This window comes from Artibeus jamaicensis, unplaced genomic scaffold (assembly GCF_021234435.1).
Source record: "Artibeus jamaicensis isolate MK-2021 breed Jamaican fruit bat unplaced genomic scaffold, CSHL_Jam_final contig_3174, whole genome shotgun sequence".
In the NCBI taxonomy this organism is placed as follows: Eukaryota; Metazoa; Chordata; class Mammalia; order Chiroptera; family Phyllostomidae; genus Artibeus; species Artibeus jamaicensis.
The window spans coordinates 905,040-932,622 of record NW_026521738.1 but is presented as its reverse complement, the minus strand read 5'-3'; the positions used below and the strand labels follow the sequence as shown (position 1 = coordinate 932,622).

Sequence of the window (27,583 nt, the reverse complement as noted above, 5' to 3'; positions counted from 1 at the left end):
CCCCATACTCCATCAGCTCTGCTTCTGTCTGTACTACCACAGTAACAGTATCCACCTAGATTTTTTCACACCTGCATCCCTAACATGTAGAACAGACACTGGCACATAATAAATGCTAAAGAAATATTTACTGAGAGGTTGAATAGGTTGGTTTTTCTCCTGCGTTGTCTCCTGCCAGGACCCCACCGGCATTGCATGCCCTCCTGCTGACCAGCACCCCTAGTACAACAATTTCTTTAGGTTTGACTCACAATGTTTACATTCTGCAGGGAAAGAGGCAGTACAGAAATAAAAGTTTTGAAGACACAGAAGCGTGCCCTTTACAGCTGTCTTCCCAAAGTTACCTGCAAGGGATCCAGGAGAATCAACAGTGGATCCTAGCACTGACATGCATGTTTATGCTTGTAGAAGGGAGAGGACCTACTATGTGCTTTCAACCACAAGATTGAAAAGCCAATGACCATACAGAATCACCTTGGGGAAATTCAAGAGAAATTTACACAGAAGGGAGTAGAAAAAAATTAAAGATCTGGATGCTGGCCTGGTAGAAGAGGTAACACCTGTGCAGGAGCCTTAAGCTAGACTTTGAAAGACAGGTCATGTAATCACTAACAAGCTTGCAGGGTGCTGGAGTGGTGACACAGGCTGTGAAATAATTTACAAAAAGAAAAAATTGCAGAAAACCAAGTTTTTATTTTACTTTCCCAGGAGAGGGAAAGGGCTAGGTGTGCAGATATGCACCAGCACTGAGGGGTGAGGGCTTTGAGCTTTTATTGGATTATAATTGGATTAAAAAGGGGTAGGAGGTTGTTGTTGTGTGGCCTCTGGGCCATTAGGACATTGTAATAGGAGCTGCAGTTTGTTCCAATGTTTTCTTCTGCCGGGGCTGTAGGGAATGGTTAGTTCTGTTCTTGCTTCCAGTAATTTTCAGTCCTGAGGACACAAGCTCAGAAGACTGAGATGGCAATCATATTTAACAAGGTCACAGGCCTGCTCAGCAAATGGTGCCACAATCGCAGATGGCGCTAACTTTGTCCTTTCACAAGAAGGCTTCCAAAATTGGAGGTGCGTTAATTGGAAGTGAGTCAAATATTGTCAAGAAAGTTAAAATTTAAAACCAAGGCATAAAATTTTAAAGTAGCGGTGTATATAAGGTCTCCTGAGACTGACTGCAGTGACTTGCAGGACCTTTTCGAAAGAGACTGTGCATGTACTCATACTTACACACATCCGCACACAGAATGTGCCATTCCACTTGAATTGGCGTAATAGCCATCCTGTGCTGGGCTGGGGGAGGGGGGGGCGGGGGAGCCGGGGGCGGGACCGGGACGGGCAAAAAACTGGGTCCTACACATCTTTGTGTCCCCATGGATTTGTACAGTGACCTTTAGAAATTAAACGCTCATTTTCAATTAATGATATTGGTGCTCACACTAAAAATTAGTCTCACGTTCTTTTCTAGTCAATAAAAGCTATTGTTTAATACCTCAATCCATCAATTTTGTAAAGAAATAACACAAACTGAAAATTTCAGGTTTCCTTTCCCTGATTTAGAAACCCTGGTTAGTTTAGCCAGCTACTCTGGATCAGCAATGCCTCCTTAAATGCTGGATTTGTGCGAGTGTGACAGACAGCCTAGCTAACAAGACTTTCCTTCCAAAATCAAAATAATTCTAATAACAAAAGTAAGCTTGGTCATTAGTTCCTTTAACTACTTGGATCTCGTTCTTTCCAGTTGATTTCCTTTACCAAGATGGCCGCCCTCAAGTTCTCTCCTCATTGGTCGGATTTCCAGTAGCCCCGCCTATTGACCCATGTGTCCGGGTGTCCTAATGTTTTTGGAATAGAATTTATCCGTGCCAACAGGAGTGGGCTGGCGGGTACCGGATGTGACGTTTACGGAAGCTCCGAGTGTCGTCCGCAGGGACAGGTGGGGAAGGGTCTCGATATGTGGTGGGCCCCGTTCTTTGAGCGTGGTGGGACTCAAGGGGAGCAGCCGCCGTGAGTGTGGGGCTTAGAGCCTTCGCTTCCCTGGGTCCCTTGCCCAGCCCGCCGAGCGCAAAGGCCCCGCCGGCTCCCGGGCCCGTCCCCAGCCAGGCCCAGCGCGCCCCCGCCTATCGCACTCGAAAAACCCGAAGATCTTGGCTGATTTTTGCCCCAGTTTGCCCCAGGCACTCAAACTTGGGCTTGAGTGCCTTCAAAGAGGGGCCTTAGGCGGTTGTCAGAAGGCTCCTGTCCACTGCATACGCCCCCTCCTGTCATTCCTGCTGCTGCTTTTCTCCACTTCGTCTTTCCCCCGCAGTCCTTTACGACCCCTTCCCCCTTGTTTACGGATGCTGATTTCTTTTCTGGAGAGTTGCTGGGCCGTGGAGTACCGGGCACCGCTTGCTGCCCTCAGGAGAGGGTTGCAGTCGCGACCCAAAACATCCTCTCTCGAGAGGTACTGAGGTACAACAAGCATCGCCCGCTTCGGTTAGCTTTAAATGGGCCCTGGACGGAGTATACTAATTAGGCAAGAAGGGAAGATTTTAGATTTGCTTAGGCTTCCTGAGGTCTTAAAAAGGCTTTGTTGGAGATGGAATGTCTTGCATTTTTGGCACCACCCACAGCTTTTGTACTATTAGTGAGGGTGTTTTAGAAAGGAAGCTTTCTAAAGGAGTGGAGGAAATGTGACCTGGAGACAGATTTGGCCGGGAGAGAACTCTCTGGAGTTCCCCTCCAGAGAGAACTCCAGAGGGGCTGGAGGGAGGGACTGGAGTGGGAAACAACACTGGATGAACAAGTGAAACTGAAATGTGAGGCTTTCTCGGCAGATCAGAATTCTGACGGAAGCAAATGATCTCCTTTGGGAAGGAGTAAGGTTTAAAATTAAAAAGACAACATAGGGCCAGGTGACAGAGGGCCTTGCATTCCAAAATGAATTCTACTATAGCTTAATATGTTCAGAGCATGCTGGTTAGGATATGCTGTTATTCAATATATATCAAATACCCAGATTCTGTTTGGAAAAGATGTAGCGTGATATTTGATTGGGAGCTGGAGTCTGGTTCTAACAACAATGGCTGCAAAGATCGTAGAATTATTGCATTTTGAGACCCAGGGAGGGAAAGTGCCCAGGTTTTTTTGCTGCCAGGTAACCTTTGTGCCCTTTTGTTATTCAACGAGTCCTTAGTCTGTGAAGATATATTTGAGTGAATTGTTTTCAAGATCTAAATTACTTGCACTGGTAGATGAAAGATGTAGATTGACTGGAATAATGGTTTAATGAACAAGTTAGGATTATGAGCATTCATTCCCAGACCAGTTTCCCTAACTAACCTCCCCTAGCTAACACCATAGGAAAATGTCAGTTACTCTCAGGCTAAATGAAAATAATCAGGCTTGAAATGCATTAACAGTCACCATGAAAGTTCATTGAGTATACTCTGCTAGGTACTGGGGTGGGTAGAATGGTAGCTGGGAGGAGAAACAATGCCAACTATAAGATGCTGTCCCTTTTTTTATATAGTGCTGAGAGCAGGGCCACCTAATAATGGAAAAATTAGTGTGAAGGGTAGAACTAAACCCTTGTGACCCAGTATAGTTATTCCTTGTACCATCTAATTATGGCGCAGGGACTGTGGGGTTTTGAGTCTGCCAATCTTCATCATTGTGATAGGAGCTTCTGCATGGGTCTCAGCCTTCCTGTAGGAAAGAGACATTATCTGATATGAGCCACAGCATGTGGTATTTTCCTCACAGTGTGCTGGGTTGTGCCGGGATAATGTGGGCCATGATGTTGATGCCGTCTTCTTTCTGTTTCCTGTCTCAGAACTTCTTGGCCCTGATGTCTGATCATGGAGATGTGAGCCTTCCTCCCGAAGACAGGGTGAGGGCTCTCTCCCAGATGGGTAGCGCAGTGGAGATAAATGAAGACATCCCACCCCGACGGTACTTCCGCTCTGGAGTTGAGATTATCCGAATGGCATCCATTTACTCTGAGGAAGGCAACATTGAGCATGCCTTCATTCTCTATAACAAGTATATCACGTAAGACACCTCCAGTTACTTTTTTCTTTTCCGGTGACTGATGCCTCACTCACTCTACTTTTGTGCTCATTTGTTCAGAATTGCTAAAGCTAGAGAACTTTACATCATTAGTATTAATCATTTTTGCTGGCAGCTCCTACATATCGGCTGTCCTTGATATTCAAAGACATGAATACTGAAAGAGTTATTTTCATGACTCAGTAATTCCATGAGTCAGAGACCTAGCTCTTTGGCCTATGCCAGCTATTAGGCAAAAGAGTTGGTGGTTAAACTATACATGTTTTGTATTGATGAATGTTTTTCCTTTCTTTTCTCTATTAATCATAGGATTAATGATAAAGCTTTGCACAACCAAAATTTCTCACCTCTACTTATTTAGTAGTAAATTGAGTGGTTCAGGAAAAAAGTCTTTAAACTTTTAACTTTTATTATGCAAATCATCAAACAAGTATTGACCATCTATAGTTTGTGTGGCTCCCTTTGCTTGCTTAGCATATTAGAGTTAGCAGCATAAATAAAAGATTTCTGTACAATTAACAGGGAACAGCTCTTAAAGCCCCAGTGATAACAAAATGATGTGTAATTTAGGAAGGGTCTCATTTATAATTCCTAGTCTTCTTTGGTAATACCAGGACCTTTTAAAAAATAATAATTATAGTGTATTTGTATGACTTTTAATAGTTTATAGACATTTTGCCTGCAGTATTTCCTTTTGTCTTCACAGTTCTGTGTGCATTTAGTAGTGCACGTCATCCTCCCATTGTACAAGCGAGGAGACGAGCCAGCGTTCAGCAGTGTACTTTGTTCCATTTTTGGAGTGACAAAATCCAACACAGATTCTGCCCTTTTTGTTTTCCTTTTGATAATGTTCTGCTTTTTGAGATCATAGTCTTGAGCCACAGACTATTTTAAAATTATTTTTTATTATTGTTTTTGAATAGGTAACACATACACATGGTGCAGGATTCAGAAGGCACAAAAGGATATAGATATTTAAAACATAAATATTTAAAAACTGCATCTCCTGCCACTCCTCTTCGCAGACATTCACTTGTGTTAGTTTCCCATATGTTCTCCCAGAGATGATATATGCTTATCAATAATGTCACAATAAGTTTTTGATCGCATGCCACTCTAAAGCAGAGTATGTCAGCGTTGGCATCATTTACATCCTGGGCTGAGCAACTCTTTGTTGTGGAGACTGTCCTGGTCATTGTAGGGTGTTTATCCGTCGTAGCCCTGGTCTTTACCCACTGGGTACCCCCAGCACCTCCTCCCCTCCAGCTGTGACAACCAAAAATGTCTCCAGACATTATCTAATGTTCTTTGAGGGGCAAAATTGCCTAGGTTGATAACCAGTGCTCTAAAGAAAAGAGGGGGTTAAGAGGGGACAGCCTAGGATTCATACTGTGATTTTAGAATGGCGAAAAGGGACTGCTGTTGTCCTTTTTATTTAAGTCTAAAAGTAGTGTCTGTTTTCTCAAAGGTCTTGAATTCCATCCACGCCATCATGCCTCGTCATGTGGCCTCAATGTTGATAATGTTTCATAGAATTGTAATTACATTTTGGCCTCTCTCTACTGTTATAAGTTTTTCATTCCTAGGTACAGTGGGCACAAAATTTATTTTCTTGAGAAGTTTCTGTGGCTACTAGCCCTGTCTTCATATACTCTGCTGCTGGTAGAAATAGTATTCTTGTATATTTTCAGTAATCTTATAGATACTTCTCTCAGAATGAAACCCAAGGGCATAATTCCTTTGGGAGACTTCAGTAGAATCATAAAATGACTCTACCAGGTATTTTCTGAGGGCCTTCCAGGTCCTGCTGCCCCACATAGAAAGTGCTTTGAAGTCAAAGACCATAATATGTATGGTCATTCAACAAATATGTATTGTGTGTACCTACCATATACTTGGCAATGTGCTAGGGCCTGCATACATGGTACATAAAATAGCCCCTACCTTTATTGGTGTACCTTTTGGGATATGAGAGAAGACAACAAACAGGTAAGCAAATAACTATATAGTCACACAATGAAAAAATGCTATGAAAGCAACATAGAGAGTGCTATGACAGAATAACCAATATCTGAATAAGTAGAGTAGTCAGGGTAAGGTCTGTCTGAGAAGATGAGATTTAAACTGAGACTTGAAGGATAAAGTAGAGCTGGCCATTGTGTTTGGAGAGTAGCAAATTAGGGAAAAGGATGACTTCAGATGGGATCAGAGAGGCAGGAAGGGCTGAGTCTTGCAGAACTGTACAGGCTGTGGTAATGAGTTTGCATTTTATCTGGAGAGCAATAGAAAGCCTCTGAAAAGTTTTAAGTGAGGTTGTGACTTTAAATCTCATTTTACTATAAAAATATAAATTTTGGCTGCTGTGTGCTGAATGGTGGAGGGAGTGTTAAGAGAAGGCAGGGAGATTAGTTAGGGAACAAAACCATTCAGGAGGAAGGCTGGTGGCTTGAAGGACAGTGGTGACCTGGAAAGATGCGGATGGATTTGGTATTTTGGAGGTGGAGTCCATGGGACTTAGTTATAGTTTAGGAAAGGTTATGTCAAGATTGACCTCAGCGTTCTTCCTTGAGTCATGTGTGAGGTGTTGGTCTGTTTACCGAGATGGAGAGAGTGGTGTTGAAAGGGGAAGTTTCAAGAGTTCAAGTCTGGGTTAGGGTTGAATTTTTTTTTTTTTGACATGTTAAGATGTTAAGTTTGGGATGCCTATGAATTATCCAAGTAGAGATGCCCAGTAGGAGGCTGGATGCACCAGTCAGCCTGAACTCAGAGAAGTCTGAGTTGGAAATACAGATGCAGGAGTCCTCAGTGTACAGTGGTTCTGGAGCCTTGAGAACCACTGAGACCTTCTCACACAGAGGTTCTTAATCAGGGGTCCAGGAACCCCACAGTGACTCATAGATGGAATTTGGAGTCCATGCTTGGGTGGGGAAAACTTTTCTTACTTTTGCTAACCTCCAACTGAAATTTACCATTTCCTTCAATTTTGAATATAGGCCTCAAATGACAGCAGTATTATATAGGCATACCTCAGAGATATTGTGGGTTCAGTTCCAGACCCTGCACTAAAGCCAATTGTGCAGCGAGTCACATGAACTTTTGGTTTCCTAGTACATCTTAACATATAATTACATATTCCTAGTACATATTAACATGTTAACATAACTATAACATATAGTTATGTTTACACTATATGTGGTCTATTAAGTATGCAATAGCCTATGTCTAAATAAAACACAATGTATAATACCTTTATTTAAAAATACTTCATTGCTAAAAATGCTAACCATCATCTGAGCCTTCAGTGAGCTGTAATCTTTGCTGGTAGAGGGTCTTGCCTTAATGTTGATGAAAACATCTGCAAAGCACAATAAAATGAGGTATGCCTGTATTTGTAATTTTGTCACCAATAGAAATCAAGATATTCTCATTTTACATTACAATTTTTACTGATATCTCAAGGTAGCATTTATACTTATCACTACCTCATAATTATAGTGCAGAGTTACTAAACCCGTGACTAGGTCCTGTTTTTAATGCATTAATAAATGCATTAACAATACATTGATATATGCATTAATAAGGAGCACATCAATGAAGTTCATATCACAATATTTTATATTTTGAAAACTGTATTTCAATGGAATTGGCTTCTTTTGTAATTCTTTGTATCTTATGTTATACCTTAAAATTTTATTACGAGGAGGAATCTATAGACTTCATCTATAGATGGATGCTAGAAGGATCCATGGCGAATAAAAGGATCAAGATTCATTGATAATGAGACTGTAGAATGAAAAAAGGAGCCTGAGATGGAAGCCTGAGTTTGGTTAGTGAAGGGAGGACTGAGAACGGAGACTTTGAGGCAAGTTCAAGAGGCAGGAACAAGTCCAGGAGAGGGTGGTGCCATGAGAGCCAGTAGAGGTCAGTGTTTGCAGAGAGGAGCCAGCTGGATCAGATGGTCAGATGGGTGAGGATTTGGGTTTGGTAACATGATGTCATTGGTGATTTTGGTAAGTGATTTCACTAGAAGAATTAAAAAAACACTGGATTAGAGTGGGTCAAAAGGTGAATGGACAGTAAGAAAGTGGAGACAGTGGCTGTACTGCCAGCCCACTTTTTTGGTAAAGGGCCACGTAGTAAATATTTTTGGCTTTGCAGGTGGTTTGATCTCTGTCATGACCTCTGCTTTGTAGTATGAAAGCAGCCATAGACAACATGGGAACGAGAGAGTATGTCTGTGTTCCAATGAAACTTTATTTACAAAAACAGATGGTGAGCTGGATTTGACCCACTAGTGTAGTTTGCCAAGACCTGACATAGACAATGTGTTATAGAAGTTGGATCAGAGGCAAAGTGGAAAAATGAGGAAGTAACTGAAGGGAGACAAGGAGTACCTGAAAATGTAATGTGTATTTTAAAATGGGAGATTCTAGAGCATATTTTTTGCTGATGAAAAAGATCCTGTGGAGAAGGAGAGGCTGCTGTTACAGAAAAGAGAGTATTTAACTGTAGCAATAAACTCCTAAATAGGCAAGAGGGGGTTGTATTGAAAGTATACAGGTTCTTAAGGAGTTGATACTTCTCTGTGACTTGGTGTTACTCTGAGTGACATGAATGTTAGTGTTAACAGCCAGATGATGGGCAGGCTGTTCCTGTATATGGAACATTTACTGTAATGAACTAGACCTGGAGGAGAGTTGAATGAGAAAGAGGTGGGATGTAGCAGCTCATTTACTTAAATTTGTTAAATTTGGGGTTTAATTTGGGATTTTGTTGGATTGATTTGACCTGGATCTATAAATATAGCTACCTTCATTTTTCTTGCAGATATGTTTAAGACCCTAATTCTGATTCTGTGAACCAACAAGCCCTGAGAGTAAGAAAAAAGTTCTAGCTCAGGATTCTCATTCTGTTTTTCTACGACATTTTACTTGGTCTATTTCTGTCAGTAACAATGGCTCACTTTTTGGCAATTATTACAGCTGAGGGAGGAGGAGGGCAGGCATCCACGTCACCACTCTGCATCCCCCACTATTGGGAGTCATCGTTCTAGACCTTTTGTGGATCCTTCAGTTTCGGAGTTTAAAAGGCATGTTTGTTCTTTTCCCTGGAGCAGTTCAGCCATGTGAATGATCTCAAGCACATTTCCCCACCAGAGATTTTCCCTGCTGTAGGAATGCTTTGCCTTTTGCAGACCCCGGTGTAGAAGAAGGGTTTTCCGCGTGTTAAAGCAGTACATAGTTTCATGATGAGCACAGCCAGTAATCCAGACAGTGCATTCTTTCACAGCTTTTTATGGTCATTGACTAGGCTACATAGAAGGTAGTTACAGAAGGCTTAAGCAGTTCCTGCCTGCTCTGTGAGCCTCCTAAAACTCAAACCTGCTTTCTGAAAATGGTCTGTCACCAGCACTGAAAATGCTTACATTGGGTCTTATAGACTGAAGAGTTCTCCATCTGTGATTGTGCTCATTTGGCTGATTAACTCTTTGAGATTGGAAGAAGTGAAATGAGAGTCCTTAATACTCTCATGTTATATAATTTCTGCCTGACTTTCTGAATTATTTTTATACAGAATTAATATTTGTACATTGACTAAAACTATTTTTTCCAAAACATACAGCAAGGGAAATATTACAGTGAAAAGTGTCATCTCCCAGAGGTAACACTGTTATGTTTCTTATACATATACACTACAGGAAAATGTTTATGCCACGCAAACACGTGGACTCACATGTTTATCCTTTTCTCTTAAAGCATGAATGAAATCATATAATATATTTTGCTCTGTAACTTGCTTTCTTAACAGCCTGTCTGTGTTTCCATATTGGGACATATTGATTCACCTCACTGTCTCAGGGCTACTTTTTCTGCCTGGAACAGTCTTATCCCAGATCTCTTCCCGGCTCCCTCTCTTCCCGTTCATACTTAAATGCCATCTTGCCAGCAATGCCCTTAGCTGCCCCATCTAAAGTCTCAGTCCCTACCCCCTTCACTTCCTATTTCCCTTCTCTGTAATGACTCTTCCTTGCGCTGATTATCTGCATACTTTTTGCTTTGTTTGTTGTCTGTTCCCCCATTACAATGTACACTCTTTGGGGAGGAATTTATGACTGTGTTGTTCACTGCCAAGTCCGCAGCCTTTACAGTAATGCCTGACCCCAGAGTAGATGCTCAGTAACTATTTGTTGAGCAAGTGGATGGATGATTACATTGTTTATCATATTTGAGTACACCATAATTTATTAAATGATCCCCTATGATGGACATTTAGGTTTTCAGTTTTGCCTGCTTTTGTGAACAATGAATGCCATGTTGAATAGTCATATATATATATGTATATATATATATATATACACACATATATATACACACACACACTTTTGTACTGTTGTATAGGGTAAATTTCTAGACGTGGAATTGTGAGTTTAAAGAATATGCACATGTAAAAAAAATTTTTAAGATTTTATTTATTTTTAGAGAGGAAGGGAAGTAGAGAGGAGAGAAATATCAATGTATGGTTGCCTCTCATGTGTCCCCTGCTGGGAACTGGCCTGCACCCCAAGCATGTGACCTGACTGGGAATTGAACCATGGTTGTTTGATTTGCAGGCCCACGCTCAATCCACTTAGCTATACCAGCCAGGGCCACATTTTAAATTTTGAATAGTTGTCTCTCACCCCCTCAATTCCCTAAGAAAAAGGTATTATCAAATTATAGTACTGCTAAGAGTGTATAAGGACACTCATTTCCCCACACCCTTGCCTATACTGGTTGTATCAGCCTGTGCCAATCTGATAGATGAAAATGATATCTCTTCTTAATTTCAATTTCCTTCATGATAAGTAAAGTTGAATACCATTTCATATACTTATTCACCTTTTATATTTCCTTTCGTCTTTTCCCCATTGTTCTATTAGGGAGTTTGGCCTGTATTTTTACCAGCACATCTTTCTTTGTTTTGGTACATATCCTCTGTCTAGGCTGCAACCAGATCTAACCCCAGAGAACAGTGTACGTCTGGGCCACAGCTATTCTATGCCTGGAACATTTCTAGTCCTGGTGTTAATGTCTTCGTCTCTTTTTGCACACATTTTTTTATTTGTTTACTTATTAGTAAAAACAATTATATAAGCACATAGATGTTAGCTATATATGTTTTGTGCTCAGAACTTAATATGTTTATCTCTTTAAGCATCACTACAATCCTTGGTACTGTTTTGTTTCCATTCATATAATTTATGTATATAAAGCAACAGGGATGGTGAGATTCAGTAATTTGCCTGAGATCACAGTAAATGGCCTGGCCAAGCCAGGATTTGAGCCAGGCAAGGTGGCTCCAGAGCGTGTCCTCCTAACCACAGAGCTCTGAACCCTTCAGTATGGGAAAGGGGTTATGTGGCGCCGTCTCACTTTCACCTTTCAGCCCATATTCCCTTTCAGAAAATGGACAACAGTTGAAACAAGGGAAGGTATTCATGCACAGGTCTGAAAGTTTTATCCTTACGTAGAAACTAGATTCTGCTACCTGATTCAAAGTCTAAATAATATTAAAAGGTTCACGGTGTTAAGTTTTATTCCCACCCTTGTCTCATCCACCCTATTTCCCCTGCTCTATATACTTCCTGTGTTTCTCTATATATTTATAAGCAGGATAAATAAATATACAGATATATAAATTTTCCCCTTTTCTACAAAGTAGCACACATTTATTTACACTTTGGTTTTTTCACTCAGCTCACCCACAGGTTTTAAGTTCATCCTGTTCATCAGATATTTATTGAGCACCACAAATACAAGGCACTGCATTGGCTTTGTAGGAATATACAAAGAAGCATGACAGATGTCTCTGGCCTCGGGGCCTTTACAGTCTCTTTCTTCAGGTTGAGCCATAAGCAAATGTAAAGCGTGTGCTCCTATGACCTGGTCCTTTCCTGGCTGACTCAGGCTGTAGTACTGAGCACTTTGGGCCTCGTGAAGGTGGGGACGTGAGCCTTTGTCTTTGGGGCAAGAATGAGAGACTTCCTAAATTGTAAGTCTCTTGAACACAAGAACCGTGTCTTATTTTTCTTAATATCTGGTTAGAACTTTATGACTGAACAAATAAGTTTGTACTTGTTTTAGACTTCAAGGAAACTAACCATTTTATATCTTTTTCATAAACCAAAGGGAAGATTTTTTAGAATCCATTTGATTGTAGAATTTATCCTGGTCTGAGGAGTCTCGGATTGAAAGGGAATGTTTGTATGTCAAATATAGAACCGAAGGAGGTAGACTCATCTGTAGAGGGTTTGTTTTATTGGGGGTGGGGACAGTCTTCTTCTTTTCCCCTTACCAAGGTTTCCTCTCTGTTTTTCTCCCACCCTTGGGCAGATAATGGAAAAGACTCAGTTAATCCCAACTACAACAGAGTATCTTAGGGCTGTGAACAAGCTACCTTCGTTTTATTTGTTTTGGGTCTTGGCTTATATATTTTTACAGCTTAATTCTATTAAAAGACTGGTCCATTCAGAACCCCTCCAACAGTTGTGGACATTCCGGAAACCATGTGGAGGCCGTGTGGTGTAGCAGTTAAAAGAGCAAATTCTGAAGCTGGCACTGCAATTCCATTTTTTTTCACTGCCCTCAAGTAGACATTCTAAATGTTGGAAGTCTGTGAATTGAGTCAATTTACTTTTCCCACTGAGCTTTATAGCCAAGGACAAGAACTGGAAGAGAAAACCTAGCACTTGTATTTCTCTAAGTACTTTTCATCAGAGACCATAATGCATATTATACATGTAACATGAGTGTGTTACACACAGGTACTGTTGAAGCTTCTCTGTGGTTAGCATGATGCAAGGAGTATTGTTTGAAGGAACATGAATTGCAAAAGGAAAAAAGTCAAGTTCTAAAGTGAAAGGTCACACGGGGCCAGGAGTAGAAATAGAATGTGGGTTTCCTTTAGCTTCCCACCATTGGCTGCCACACTGTTCTCCAACGAATTATTTGTGACAGAGACCCTTTCCTTTGGAGACCTGTTGCTGTCACAACAAAAAAAGAATGTCTTTGGAACTATTTTCAGGTACAGGATAGACTCCCCCCCACCCCCCATATTTTTTGTTGTAGGAGTCTGATACTTGCTACTGCAGGCCCAATTTGGGAGAAGAGAGAAATACTCTGTTGCTCTTTAGAGATGGGGGTGGGGTAACACGGTCTGTCTGGGTGAGCCCGTTACCCCTGCCTGGCACATCTGCATCCCCATTTTGCAGGGGCTGCAGGATGAGGGAGTTGCATTGCCTCGGAATCTTTTGGACACATGCACATTTTCTTTGTATCATAATCATTCTGATCTGTTTCCTTAGGCTCTTCATCGAGAAACTACCAAAACATCGAGATTACAAATCAGCTGTCATTCCTGAAAAGAAAGACACAGTAAAGGTGGGTCTTCACTCTCACTGGTGCCCCTCTAAAAGCTCAGAGTGGCACACACTGACTTCGAAGTAGAGAAGTCGGAGTGTCTGCTTCGGAGCACCGGATCCCGCCAATGGACATGAGGCCAGTTCACCAGATCAGTATGAAGTAGCAGGGGGTATTTTAAATTGTTTTTAGAAACATTGTTGCTATTGCCAATTGGACTTCTCTACTTAATTAGCTGGGAATTTTTCTAATTCTCAGTATTTTTGTGTATGTCTCAGAAATTAAAGGAGATTGCGTTTCCCAAAGCAGAAGAGCTGAAGGCAGAGCTGTTAAAACGATATACCAAAGAATATAGAGATCATAATGAAGCAAAAGTGAGTATGTAACAAGAAAATAGGGAAATTAGTTTGTTTTCTTAGGCTACTCGGGATTATAATATAATATTTCAGCAGATCCTGTGATTTTAATGTGATACTTTACTTTTTTGGGCAAAGGCCAGAACTCAAAAAAGTAGAGCACAAATGTTTAGACTGAGTGTTCTAACACAGATTTAGCCTGCTGGCCCAAAAGGGTGACTTGAGGGACAGAAAATCTGTTGCTTGTCTGCTGTATCTGGAGCGAGAATCTAAAAACAGTGAAAATTTTCACCGAAGCATAGGTTTTTAGATAGAGAATTTGGCAGATTTGATTCACATTTTGTGACCCCCGAAACAGGCTGTACCTGTTTGAAATGATTATTTTTCAAGGCATTGTCACACAATTCTTGTTAGGAAGAGTCAGTTCAAGCACGTGAGGCACTCTAGGGTGCCGTCGGTGGTTGGCCCACGGAGTGTGCCCTGCGGGCGGGCACTGGAGTCATTTTGCAGCACTCTGCTCAGCCCTGTTCCAGACTCCGCTGGTGAGCATCAGCAGAGAGCCGAACAGCTATGAGGCATGTATTTCTAAGACACCGAGTAAGTGAAAACCTTAATGAAGGAGATTATTGCCTAATACTTCTTGTTCATTAAAAATGTCACTCTATATTGAACTGATCACCAGAAAATTACAGTGACTTCATTTTAGGTTAAAAATTCAATGAGAACCCCTAACATAGCAGGTATAAGTTTGGATTTGGTTCTGTCTTACACCCCTACTTGGGACGGAGAATGTAGACATGAAACAGAGGATAAAACTGTCTATGATTCTAACTATGCGTGCAAACAATAAGTTGCATTGAGATTTTGTGAAGAAGAAAGTGCATTAGAGTCATTGGGAAGAGCACTAAAAGGATTAGGACTGTAACTGTCCTTGTAGAATAGGTACATGGTAGCTAGATAGACAGCAGTGGTGACTCTTCTGTGTGTGTAAGGGTAGGGGCCCAAGGGAAGCATCAGTCCTGTGTTGGGAAATCAGGCCAGAACAGAGGTACATTTGGGGAAATCCCCCTGCTTGCATAGCCTTGTCCTCCTGAGGTGTGAAGTTACTGACTACTAGTCAGTTACTGACTACTGACTACTAGGTGTTAGCCTAACTACTAGTCTTTCTTTGTAGAAGAAGAAAGCGGAAGAATGTGCCCGGAACATGGCCATCCAGCAGGAGATGGAAAAGGAAAGACAGAGGGTAGCACAACAGAAGCAGCAACAGCTGGAGCAGGAACAGTTCCGTGCCTTTGAGGAGATGATCCGGAACCAGGAGCTAGAAAAAGAGCGGCTGAAAATTGTGCAGGAGTTTGGGAAGGTGGACCCTGGCCTAGGCGGCCCACTGGTGCCTGACTTGGAGAAGCCCTCCCTGGATGTGTCCCCCACGGCACCTGTTGCGTCCACACAGCCCTCAGACTGTAATACAACCGTAAGGCCTGCTAAGCCACCTGCAGTGGATAGGTCCTTGAAACCTGGATCACTGAGCAACTCAGAAAGTAGTGAGTCTTTGCTCATGTCCTCTTCCATCTTAGCTACAGCTAAACAGTGTGTCATCCTGGTGGATTCAGCTTAAGATGACCTCCATGATCCCACTCACTAGGCTGTGTTGCCATATTGCGTCCTATCACACTGGCTGTATTATGAGAGTGGCCTTTGCCTAAGCCATATAATTAACCTGGGCCCAGGTCAATTTTCTGAAGAATTAATACTATCCTTGAAAGTCCCACCTTCATCTTGTGAAGGGCTATACAGAGATTTGAAATGTTCAGTGAACTAGAGACCTATTACAGGCCCTATTGGCCTTTTGTAAAAGACATTTGAAGTTTATTATACCACTTTCTAATGTAACAGCTGATTTGGTAGGGCAGGTGGACTACTGAATTGTGCTTGTCCTGAGAGCGTTCCTAATCCTGGAGGAGCTTAGGTAAATATTGTATACAGTCTGATAATTCAGTCTAACTGTAGAAACTGTTGACAGTCTTCCTCCTCTTACCAGTAATTGACCATCTGAGAAAATAATAGCTGCAAAATAAAGGGTATACCTTAATTATTCAAATAGGTCTTTTGGGGTAGGAAGATGCTTTCAAGTAGTCATTTGAACAAGTCTGCTTTACAGAAGATCCACTTAAAAGGACAATGTAAGAGTGGGCAAGGTGTGCTAGACTATGAAGCCTGGCCTTTAGGGTTTTTTCCCCACATACTTGGCAGACTGTCCCTCACTACTGTTCCTTCATACATATTCTGTACTTTGGTCAAATTGAACTCTCACATTCTCAGAACATTTCCTGGACTATCTTTTCCAAAGAGGTTTGTTAACATTTGCCCTGAACCTAAAATCTTCTTTCTCCATCTCTGTCTTCCTGATTGTCTTAAAGTTTTTCCAGATCCCCTTCCCTTCAACCAGATTGATTCTATTCTTCAAACGCTTAGATGTCTTATTATCTGTAATGCAGTTGAGGTCCTTACCTGATAGTGTAGTCATTTGTCAATGACTAGATTTTAACTTCTTGTAGGGTTAGGGCTTGAGTATTATTCTGTTTTGTGTTCCCTGTGGGCTGAGCACAGTGTCTACTTGGTAAGTGATCATTGAGTTGAAAGGGAAGCACTGTGCCAAGCCTTAATTCAGAATCCTCAGATACGTCATCAGATTACCGTGTGACTGCTTGGCTCTTGGTCTGCCATTGTTACCTCTAGCAGTTCAGATCTTGCTGTCAAATGTGCAAAAGCAAAATATCCTTTTTTACTTTTGCTTTTTTAATGAAAATTTAACTGGGAGAGATACCTTCTGATTTTAGCCTGCTGGCTCCCTCATAGGTTTCTCCCTGGTGTTCAGGGACTGGGTCCATTTTTTTTAAAGATTTGATTTATTTTTAGAGAGGGGAAGGGAGGGAAGAAGAGAGGGAGGGGAACATTGATGGAGAGAGAAACATCGATCCGTTGCTTCTTGTACAAGCCCCAACCAGGAGCCAAACCCACAACCTAGACATGTGCCCTTACCAGGGATCAAACTGGTAACCCCTTGCTTTGCCCAATGACTCCCAACCAGCTGAGCCACGCCATTCAGGGCCTGGATCCATTCTTGTTATTGTCAGTCATGCTTATAAATCGCTTTGTTTGTGCATGCCTTTTCTGAGGACCACAATATTTGTTGTTTTCTTTTACCATTTTAACTTTCTTTAAATTAATAAATTTAGAATTAAGTAGTTACCCAAATTACTTCCCATTATCTAGTATGTATCCTGGTATATTTGTTTGAAAGGCATACTCTTCCATATTCTTATCTTAGATCAAAGAGATTTAAAATAGAAGTAAAAGTTTAATTGAATGAGATTTTTTTCATCCTTTATATTAGATGGTGACAGAGAATTCCTGAATAGCTCAGAAACTTCTTTTCAGTAGTAGTTTACTTTTGTCTTAGCTTGAATGATTGAAGCCTCTTTTCTTTTCTTCAAATAATGTACTCCCAACAGCTGTGGCCAGAGATTGGAGAAGAGACTTCGCAGCCCTTTCTCCTGCCATTTAGGATGAGCTTCCCACTGGCTGCCTGAAGTTGGTTGGGGAGAGGGGGCAAGGCGGAGGTGGTTTGGCACTGCTCTCCCAGGGTCGCCAACTCCGAGTCGGCGTGGGGAGGCTCTGCCTGTGCTCTCAGACTTTTCCCCTTTCTCCATTACAGCTCCTACCATTGACGGACTGCGCCACGTGGTGGTGCCTGGGAGGCTGTGCCCGCAGTTTCTCCAACTAGCCAGTGCCAACACTGCACGGGGAGTCGAGACGTGTGGCATCCTCTGTGGAAAACTGGTAAAAACAAATGCTTTCCTGAGCTGAAACGGTTTCTTCCCCCTTGACCTCCTCTGACCCTCGAGAAGACAAACAGGGTCAGTTACTCTTTGCACTGACCCCTCTGCTGGAGGGACCATAGACAGCATAATACAGATGTCACTTTGAATTTGGTAACTGTATTTGGTTGATTTTCAGAGGCCCTTGAATTGAACTGATTATTTTAATGCTAGTAGTAAGAAATACCTACTTCCACTCTTGGTGGGATGATCCTATATATCATTTTTTTCAAGTGCCTGCTCTAGGGTTGGACTTGGGGATCTGAAATATATAAGGCATGTAGCATGTGTCCACAGAAAGTATCCCAGCACTTTGGAAAGGTGGGAGATGTACACCAGAAGACAAATAGCATTCTGAGTAGCATGTACAATATGAGCACTAAGAACTCTGAGGAAGGAAAGATTGTTAAATGGAGGCACTTACGGAGCCTGTTACTAACTGCTGAATGAATAAATGAATAATGTGGAATAGACTTCCACTGAGCCTTAAAGGATGAGAAGGACTTAGAGAAACAGGAAAAGGGAAACTAAACCTGAGCAGGGGAAGAGAAATGGTACATTTGTGGAGCTTCTCGAGAGCCACAAGTAGACCCATTTCACTGCAGCAAGAAGTTGCCCCGGGGCTGTGGGCATCTGTAACTTTGCAGAGCACCCCCAGGGAATGCACATCAGCACCAAGGTTGTGAACCACAAGCTTGCTTCGGGGCTTGGAGCGAGATGTAGACTGGGTGGGAAGAGTTTTTATTTATATAGGTGTTTTAACTCTCTACCGCTGTGGCAGAGTGGAGTTTCATGAGTGCCAGGGAATTGTGATGGGGTGTTTTGTCCTTTGACAGATGAGGAATGAATTTACCATCACCCACGTTCTCATCCCCAAGCAAAGTGCTGGGTCTGATTATTGCAACACGGAGAACGAAGAAGAGCTTTTCCTCATCCAGGATCAGCAGGGCCTCATCACACTGGGCTGGATTCATGTAAGCAATTCCGAGCTCTCAGGCTTAGTCTCTTCTCTCACGATAAACATACTGCTTGCTTTTTTTTCTTTGAGCAAAGTGAATAGTTTCCAGATTATTTAGATGATTGTGTTTCCCTCTCTTGGATGCAGACTTGACTTCCCTAGCACACATGACTGCTTGTACTCCAGTACTGATTTCTGGAAACTACTTAGGCCTTTAAAATTTTTTTATTAAAAAATTTTTTTTTAATAACAGTGAACTTGTTTTCCTAAAGCCCCAGTTCCCTCATGAGTGCGAATGGTGATGGGATGCTGGCCTTGACTGTAAGTGGACACGGACTACACCTACTTCATACATACTCTGTATGTTCCTACAAGTATATAAACCAAAGTACTTTAAATGAGCCAAGGGAGTTAATTCAGATGCTTGCATTTGGTTTTTTCTTAAAACAGCATGTACCTGTATGTAAACCAGAAGGGCCACCAATATAGGGGATTTTCAAGGGTCTGCATATGCTATGTAGTCTTTTGGTCATATTCAGGCACAATATAATTATATCCCTAAAGATTATTTCTTAATTTTTCTTCCTGTTCCTTTTCAATTCCTCACTCTCACAAACTAAGCTATTTTTTACATTGCATGATGCTAGGGTTACATACAACCAAGTCAGCTCATTTCTGGATTTGGGGAGATTGCTCACATTTGCCTGTTAGCATTTGGGAAACACTGGCCTGTGAGGTGGTCCCATGTGCCTCTGTCCTTTATTCAGTTTAATTCCATGAATACTTGCCTTTCATTGTGTATCCACATTGGAGAGAAAATGTGTTCCTTATCTGCAGGTGGATACAGATTTGAGTAAGATATGATCTTAGTCTCATGAAGGAGATTAGACACATAAACAAGTTATAACTCCTCAAATGAGGCAGAATGTGCCAAGTTCCTCAAGAGGAGCAAAGAGCCCTCTGGAATTCAGAGGCGAAAAAAACCACACTTGGTACGATTTACTAGACTGTTGACCAGATGGGCCAAGGGAGAGCTCCACGCGGAGGGAAAGGCCCTGGAAGAGGCTCCCTGTTCCTGGAGCCTCGAGTGTCCAGTGTGCTGGTGTGTGGGCCGCCGAGGAGATGGTAGTGGACAGGCTTTGATGTGATGGATGCATTGGGTAGACAGGCAGAATAGTTGTCCTTTTTAGTAAGTAGGGAACTCCTAAGTTTGGGTTTTTTTTCTTTTTCCGTGTTTGTGATGATTTCTTTCTTTTATTAGCATAGTTGACATACAATGTTATATTAGTTGCAGGTATACAACATAGCGATCTGACATTCGGGGTAGAGCAGTATCGTATCAAAGCCATACTTCATTCAGGAAATGTAAAACGAAGGCAATTTTAAGATAAGTTGAGGCAAGGAGATCATGTAAGAGATTAGTGTGGTGATAAAATCTAATAATGAGAGCTATGGTGATGTCACTGTGTGTGGGTAGGAGGAGATGAATGTGGGATTGCAGAGGATGTGGGGATGAATAAGAGAGGTTGGTGACAGAAGTCAGTGATGACGTGGGACTTGGGGCCTGACTCACAGCAGTGGCAGTGATCATCTCATAAGCAGAAACGGATTCCAGGAGGAAGACTGACTTTGGAAGTGGAGTAGTGTCCACTTGTGAGCATGATGATGGTGCTGATGAGACATGAAGTTCATGGAGGTAGTTATCAGACAGTTGGAAATGTGGCTGGAATTGGGGGGCAAAGTAAGGCAGTAAAGAGACCTGGGAACCTCTGCATAGAGCTGACCGTGGACATCTTGAAACTAGAGGAGAGTGGAAAGCAAGAAGAGATTCACTGGCAGCCTCAGGGAGAGGCCACCTGGGGGGACGTAGGAAGTCAGCAGTAGTGAAGCAAAGGGACAAGAAGAAGGCAAGGGTCGTGTTAAGGCACAGACGTTAAAGGAGGAGGAACTTTTTAAGAAGAAACTTCAGGATGTTAACTATGTTACATTCTGCAGAGAGTTCCAGAATAGCAAAGACCTGGATGATCCTGTTGGATTTGGGAAGGTCACTAATGACCTTGATTTAATGAGTTGTAGGTAGTGGTGGAAGTAGATTATAAGGGTTTAAGAAGTGATGGGAATCGAGGTTGTAGTGATAGTGAAATATACACTAACTTTTTGAAGAGTTCGTTTCTAAAGGACAGAGCTGGGATGGTAGGTAGCTGGAGGAGCAGCCAGGCTGAGAGAAGATTCACTTGATTTATGGTTTAGTATGAAAAGCTCGAACATGTGTTTTGTTCTGATTTGGTTTTTTTTAAACCTTTACATTTGAAATACAACTATATTTAGTTTATGAAAGTACATAAACTAAATTATGAATCATTTAGCAAACATCTGTGTACACAAACTATAAGAAATAAAACACTGTTCAAGAAACAGAGTGTCGCCAGAGGCGCCTCCCCCAACCTCCCTCAGCTCCTGCCCAGTCACACTTCCTCCCCATCCTGACTTCTCTGGAAATCCTTTCTGTTTTTTATAGGTTTACCACCTAAATGTGTATTCCTAAACAGGATGTTTACTTTTGCCTGTTTTTAAACATTATGCCAGTAGAATTGTGTAATATGTATTCTTTTGTGTCTGGCTTCTTTTGCTCAGCATTTTTAAGGTTTGTCTCCATTCTCAGGTGTAATTGTCTGCATGTGTGTTTAACTCCAGTGAGCCAGTGGAGGAGATTATAAAGGGCAGGAGAAACAGGTCATATGCAGGTAGGAAAGTATCAAATAAAAAGGAAAAAAGGACATTCACATATGGGAGAGAAAACTCTCATTACTCAGACAAAATTGAAGACAGAGTGCAATAAATATACAGGGAGATTTTCAAGGTTATATTTGGAGACGTTGAGGGAACTCATTTTAGGTAACTGTGATTTCAGGAAGGTTGGAGTCCGGATCCACTGCCCGGTGGGAAGGAGATGGGGCTGTAGGACCTGGAGGAGATGGGGAAGTGGGATATTTCCTGTTTAGACTTCAGAAGGAGCTTACCCACAGATCAATAAAAGGATTTCTAATGTCAGTGAGGGCCCAGATGGGAACAAATTTAGAGTCTAATTGATAGCATTTCAGCTTTTTTCCCCCCCCTGATATTTCTTTTCCATTCCTTTCTAACTTGGGATTAAAAATAAAAAAAAGCACATCATAAGTGTGCTCCAATCTTAAAATTGGCAAGAGGAAAATGCAAAAGATCAGTTCTTCCTTCTTCACCTTGCCAGCCACAAACCAAGTTCTCTAGTCAAATGCCCTGTCAAATGGTCATGTTTGATCGCCACCCCAGTATTCAAGGTGCTCCTTCACCTGGTCTCAGCCCGACTTTGCTAGCCACGTTCTCCTATGGCCACTCTGCTCCCGTCCAGGTGCCCAGGTGGACCTCAGCATCCACTCCCCCTGCTCATTTCTGTTCCTTTGGCACATTGTTTTCTCTCCATAAAAATGCCTTCCTCTGTCCCCAGCATGGTGGATACAGTGGACATACCTATTTTTTTCAAGAAACTCAATTGTAAAGGGAAGGATAAGGAGAGAAGGCATAACAGAGAGAAGCAGAGGCTCAAAACAAGGTTTTTGATTTAGTTTAACAATTATTTATTGAGCCCCTGCTGTGTGTCTCTATATTGTCTCTAGCTAACCCAACTTCAGATTGGAGGCCTAGATCAGCTTATAGAGACCTCATTTCTTCCCAGTTACAGTATCTGTTCTAACCGTGGGATAACATGTGTCGTACTGGCCACCTGTCCTCAGCAGTCTATGGGATCATATTATTATCAGATAGAAACTGTTCTTCCCTTGTGCTCACCAAAATTCCTACCTGCCCCATAAGGAGCTCTCTGCATGTGGCTAACAGTTCCTGCCCTGCAGACCTCTTCCACAGTGAGCTGGACACAATGTTCTATGAGCTGGTGCTTCTCAGACAAGGTGGCACATAACAAACCATTTAACGAGCTTTTTAAGAAAGAAAAGCTCCTGGTATGACTTAGTGGATTTTTTGCTGGCCTACAAACCAAAAGGTTGCTGGTTCGATGCCCAGTAGGCACATGCCTGGGTTGGGGGCCAGGTCCCCAGTTGGGGGTGTGCAAGAGGCAGCCAGTCGATGATGTATCTCTTACACATTGACATTTCTCTTCCTAAAAGCAAATAAATAAGTAAAATCTACAATTTTTTTTAAGATTTTATTTATTTATCTGTAGAGAAGAAGGGAAGGAGAGAGGGAGAGAAATATCAATGTACGGTTGCCTTCGTTGGGTCCCCTGCTGGGAACTGGCCTGCAGGGAACTGGTCTGCAACCCGGTATGTGCCCTGACTGGGAATCGAACCGCGATTGTCTGGTTCACAGGCCCGAGCTCAATCCACTGAGCTACACCAGCCAGGGCTAAAATCTACAATTTAAAAAATAGAAATAGAGAAGTTCCCTCTCAGGATGGATATTTCCAGGGTGGAGTGCAGGAGCCTATGCCTTCTCGGGAGCTTCAGTCTCTGCACAGCAAGTTTGAAAATGGTGGTCACATGTCCTTATTTATCTTGTGTGCTTTTCTGTCAGTTAAGGTTGGTGGTCTTTTTGAGTCATACCGGGTCTTTCTTTTTCCATTCTTGTTATCTAAAATCACACCCCCTCTAAGATGAACACACACCATTATATATTTGTTCAATTGTGTATAAAAAGTGTGGTTAATAAAACATGAAATAATTGAAAACAAATGAGATAAACTGAATATACATTTAGATGGTGCTTTAACTGATTACCCTCAAATTTCAGTATCTTGGTCCTTTTTCCAAACAAGACTGGGTCCCTTGTGTGATTTAACTACCCACTAAAATCCTGGTCACCGGCTGCTTCTTATGTCCTTGGATGCTGTGCTTTAACCACCAGACTGCTGTTGCCGTCTTTGCCTTTAGAGCCCCAGACTCATGCTTGACCTCATGACACCTCTGGGAAGAATAGTCATTCGTCTGACTGGCTTATTAAGTCTTTGACTTCTCCCGTGTTGAAGTATTATTGGGCAGCTGTACCATCTATTCCAGCATGGATGACTCTCATTGCGGAGATGGAGCATATGAGGAGTTAAACAGTTGGAGATGATGAGTCTCTTCACATACTCACATTAAACAACCCTTGTTTACTCTGCTGGAAAGGAAGCTCATTACCTGTTATGAACTTCATGCACACCCCTCACGGCTACAAATGACTTTGTACTTAACAACCGGATTGTGGCCGGCTGTTGAGAGCTATCTGACTCTTCCTTCCTGCATGGGCTGGGCTAGTTGCGTAGCCTCACTGAGGGGGTCTGACTGCTCTTTCTCTTCTCAGACTCATCCCACACAAACCGCCTTCCTCTCCAGCGTTGATCTGCACACGCACTGCTCCTACCAGATGATGTTGCCGGAGTCCATAGCCATTGTTTGCTCCCCCAAGTTCCAGGAGTAAGTACCTAGGACACCATTCAAGGGGCGTTACAAGGAGACAATTGGGGAAAAGCCTCAGAGGAAAAGGTCCGTATTCTTAAGACCTTGTTCTCTATAAAATGGATTGTGGTATTGGCTGGCTGTTCTAAAGGCTTCCTTTAAAACCACTTCACCTGATAAACCTGTTATGCTTGTTTGAAAAGATATCCAAGCAACAACTTAGGTGCTTTTCTAAGAAAAGGACGTAAGAAATTTGAAGTGTTTGACTTGCAGTAGGAATTTTAAGAGATGGATGCGAGATTAGAAATTTGGAAATTAAATAAATTTCTCAATGTTCATTTCTTTTTCATTCTAAATCCTGTTATTCTCTGTGAATTCCCCCAGCAAAACTAGTGTGGTGGCAGTGATGAATCATTTTCTAACTCATTCATTCACCGGACAAGAGACCTATGAGCCTGCACACTTTGAAGCTGCCCCCAAATTAGCTCTGCTGTGTATGAGTGTGTGTGTGTGTGTGTGTGTGTGTGTGTGTGTGTGTGTGTGTGTGTCTGTCAGGGATTGGGGGGCAGATTTGCTTGATTCTGGGCCTGCCTTTTCTTTTTTCCAGAACTGGATTCTTTAAACTAACTGATCATGGACTAGAGGAGATTTCTTCCTGTCGCCAGAAAGGATTTCATCCACATAGCAAGGATCCACCACTCTTCTGTGTAGGTATCTGTGTAAAAGAAACCGGGGCTGTGCCTCAAGCAGGGAGGACAGTCAGAGCTGAGGAGGCGCATTGCACTTTCTGACCCGTACAGAAGGTCAGCCTTACCCACCTGTCTTTTCAAATTGTCCTGATGAGGATGTGCAGGGGGCAAGTGTGGCACAGGAGCAGGTTGGAGTTGGCTCTGCCCCTTGGGGACCGTGTGCCTTTGCTCGGGCTACTCAGCCTTCCTGGGCCTCAGCTTTCTCACCTGTAAATGAGGGTGATGATAATAATAATACCTACTTTACAGGGTTTTCAAGAGGATTAAATGAAATAATATGCAGAAAGTACCTAGTGCCATAAGCTGGGTTATTTATTAATGCTTAGGTTTTTTTTCTCTTCATCAACATCAGTTGCTAAGCCTATATTTCAATAAGAGATTTGAAATCAAAGTTAAAAAGCCACTTAAGATAAGTATGTTTGATTCTGGAATTTTATGTATAGAATAGAGATTCTTATGGACTGCTTAGGAAGTTTTTCCCCCTAAGTTGAGTTCTGTGAATAAAAGGTCTCAGTTGCTGGTAGAACAGCATGTTTCGGTTTGCCCCTCGAATCTGATGTGGTGTTGCTCCACTCCACGCTGCCCATGGACTGATTTCCCTTGGGTTCACTAAAAAGTGACCCATAGGGAAAAGAGACTCGCTACCTTGTCACGTAAAAGGAACTGGGGTTGTGCAGAAGAGAAGTTCCAGGGAGAATCTGAGAACAGACTTTGACATTGGGAGAATTGTTGTATAGTAAGGTATGAGGTGCATCTCTAGGTAGAACTAAAACTAAGATCTCACAGAATGACAGTTTTCAGCTGAGAATGAGAACTTTCCAACAGATCTGCTAAAAAAAATAGGTTAGTCTGTGGAATGGTGCACCAGAAATCTGTGTGATTTGTTAACCAGTGTCACCCCAATGAATTCAATAAACAGGAAAAAATATATTAGGCTAAAAACTCTCAGAGAAAAGCATTAGACTAGAAAAAAATGGGCTAGTCTTCCTTGAAATGTAATAAATGTCTGGGTGTCTGGGTGCCGTGATGCTGAAACAGAGGCTGCACTCTCCCCCCCGGAATGCCCAGGTTTGCAGTTGTAAAAACCCCTTTCACACGCCAAGGAAGCATTCCCCACGTGCAAGTCGGCGAGCTTTATTATCTGGTTGACGTAGTGACCCCAAAGCTGCAGTGAGTTCAGTTCTTTCAGAGAGATGTATACCTTTTGAATGACTCTAGAGTGTAGACACGTTTGAAAAATAAATGAGGCTGTGCGGGCCCACATTGATTCAGGGTACAGGTGGGGACTGGCGGAAGTAGTGATTCCCAGGCCCTTTCCCGTAACTGCTGGGGAAGCGGCAGCCTGGCTTCCACACTGGGTCATCAGCCACAATGAGCATTTTAAGTACAGAATTTTAAAGCATGACTTCAGATTTTCCAGGACTTCCCCTTTCTCTGTTTTTCCCTGTTACAGAGCTGCAGCCATGTGACTGTTGTGGACAGAGCAGTGACCATCACAGACCTTCGCTGAGAGTTTAACTCAAGCCCCTGTCAAGAATTATAAAACCACATCGGTGTACTGTAGCCCCTTAATTTAAACTTTCCAGAAAGCTTTGGAAGATTAATTAGACAGAATAGAAAGTGAGTATCACCTGGGGGAGAACTGATTCTCTCTTTCTGGCTCGAAAAGAAATAATCGAATATATTTTTTAGGCAAGTCTGGAAAATAGCACAGTCATGCTAAAGCAACTTTTCAGTCTGCCTCTGACTAAAAAATTAAGTTGAAAGAATGGTGTAAAGTCCTGGCTGGGTGGCTCAGTAGATGGGAGCGTCGTCCTGTACACCAGAAGGTCGAGGGTTCGATCCCTGGGCAGGGCACACACCTAGGTTGGGGTTCCACCCCCAGTTGGGGCGCATACAGAAGGCAACCAATCAGTGTCTGTCTCTCCCTTCCTCTCTCTCCCCCTCTCCCCCCACAACCCCACTTCTCTTACTCCCTCTCCTCCTCCCTTCCTCTCTCTCTAAAATCAATTAAAAAAAACATATCCTCAGATGAGGATAAAAAAAGGAAAAAATGGTATAATGAACACTCCTATGTTCTTTGTTCTAGAGTCACCAATGGCTAACATTTTTTTTCTTTCAGCTCTCCTAATTTCTCTGCCAACTTGTTTATTGTTTACCTCTGGACTAATTAAGGGCATCTATGCAGAAATTTGGAAGCCATTCAGAAAATCTCTGGGTTTTCCTGTGGTTTATGGCAATATTAATGAAGTTTATTACAAGGGCCAGGGACAGCTCACTATGTCTGACCACATGGTGAGGCTTGAAAACCCTGAAGAATGATTTTGTCAGGAATTATTGTTATTTAACAAATATTTCAGGATATTTTTTCCTCTACAATAAAATAACAGTTAACTTATTTGTGTACGTGTGCTCTAGAGATACCTGTTTGACCAGGACTGACTGCGAGGTCTCGTTATTTGGCAATACAGAATTTGAGATGAGCTGCAGTGAAGGTGTGCCCAAATTCACTTTCAGTTGTCCCGTGTTTTTTGTCAACCTGTTGCCATCATCCAGGGCTGTGAAGTCATCTGTTCATTTTGGGGCTGTCTCAAGTGGGTCATCCCTTCACTTCCTCCTTATGCCCTAAGAGCTTTCAGATGAAGATAATAGAGCCTTTATTTGGAGTGCCAGGCTACACTCCACATAAATGACTATATTCCCATGCCGCCTCACCCTACCAATTTTTTGTGTTAGCTGTTCTTTTCTGACGGGACAACATTTAAGTA

General features: G+C 42.2%; 1 protein-coding gene across 3 annotated transcripts; it reads left to right on the top strand.

Moving 5' to 3' along the window:
- Positions 1-1,855: 1,855 nt before the first annotated feature.
- On the top strand, positions 1,856-27,213 carry STAMBP (STAM binding protein). 3 transcript variants are annotated; one of them, XM_037130862.2, is made up of 10 exons: positions 1,856-1,930; positions 3,812-4,029; positions 13,391-13,466; positions 13,724-13,819; positions 14,976-15,342; positions 17,517-17,641; positions 18,516-18,653; positions 23,972-24,084; positions 24,674-24,773; positions 26,269-27,213. In XM_037130862.2, the coding sequence occupies exons 2-10, from the start codon at positions 3,827-3,829 to the stop codon at positions 26,323-26,325; spliced, it is 1,275 nt and encodes a 424-aa protein (XP_036986757.2). In that variant the 5' UTR covers positions 1,856-1,930; positions 3,812-3,826; the 3' UTR covers positions 26,326-27,213. The 3 variants fall into 3 exon arrangements, with proteins under 3 accessions (XP_036986757.2, XP_036986758.2, XP_036986756.2); XM_037130863.2 differs by lacking the exon at positions 1,856-1,930 and adding an exon at positions 2,193-2,440; XM_037130861.2 differs by lacking the exon at positions 1,856-1,930 and adding an exon at positions 2,343-2,448.
- The last annotated feature ends 370 nt before the right edge of the window (positions 27,214-27,583 follow it).

What these genes read in the sequence shown, in the direction of transcription:
- STAMBP (XM_037130862.2), top strand. Translation starts at nt 3,827, where the DNA reads ATGTCTGATCATGGAGATGTGAGCCTTCCTCCCGAAGACAGGGTGAGG. An exon ending in ACTGAGCAACTCAGAAAGTA is followed by an intron (nt 15,343 to 17,516) that starts GTGAGTCTTTGC and finishes TCTCCATTACAG; the next exon opens with CTCCTACCATTGACGGACTG. An exon ending in TCACACTGGGCTGGATTCAT is followed by an intron (nt 18,654 to 23,971) that starts GTAAGCAATTCC and finishes TTCTCTTCTCAG; the next exon opens with ACTCATCCCACACAAACCGC.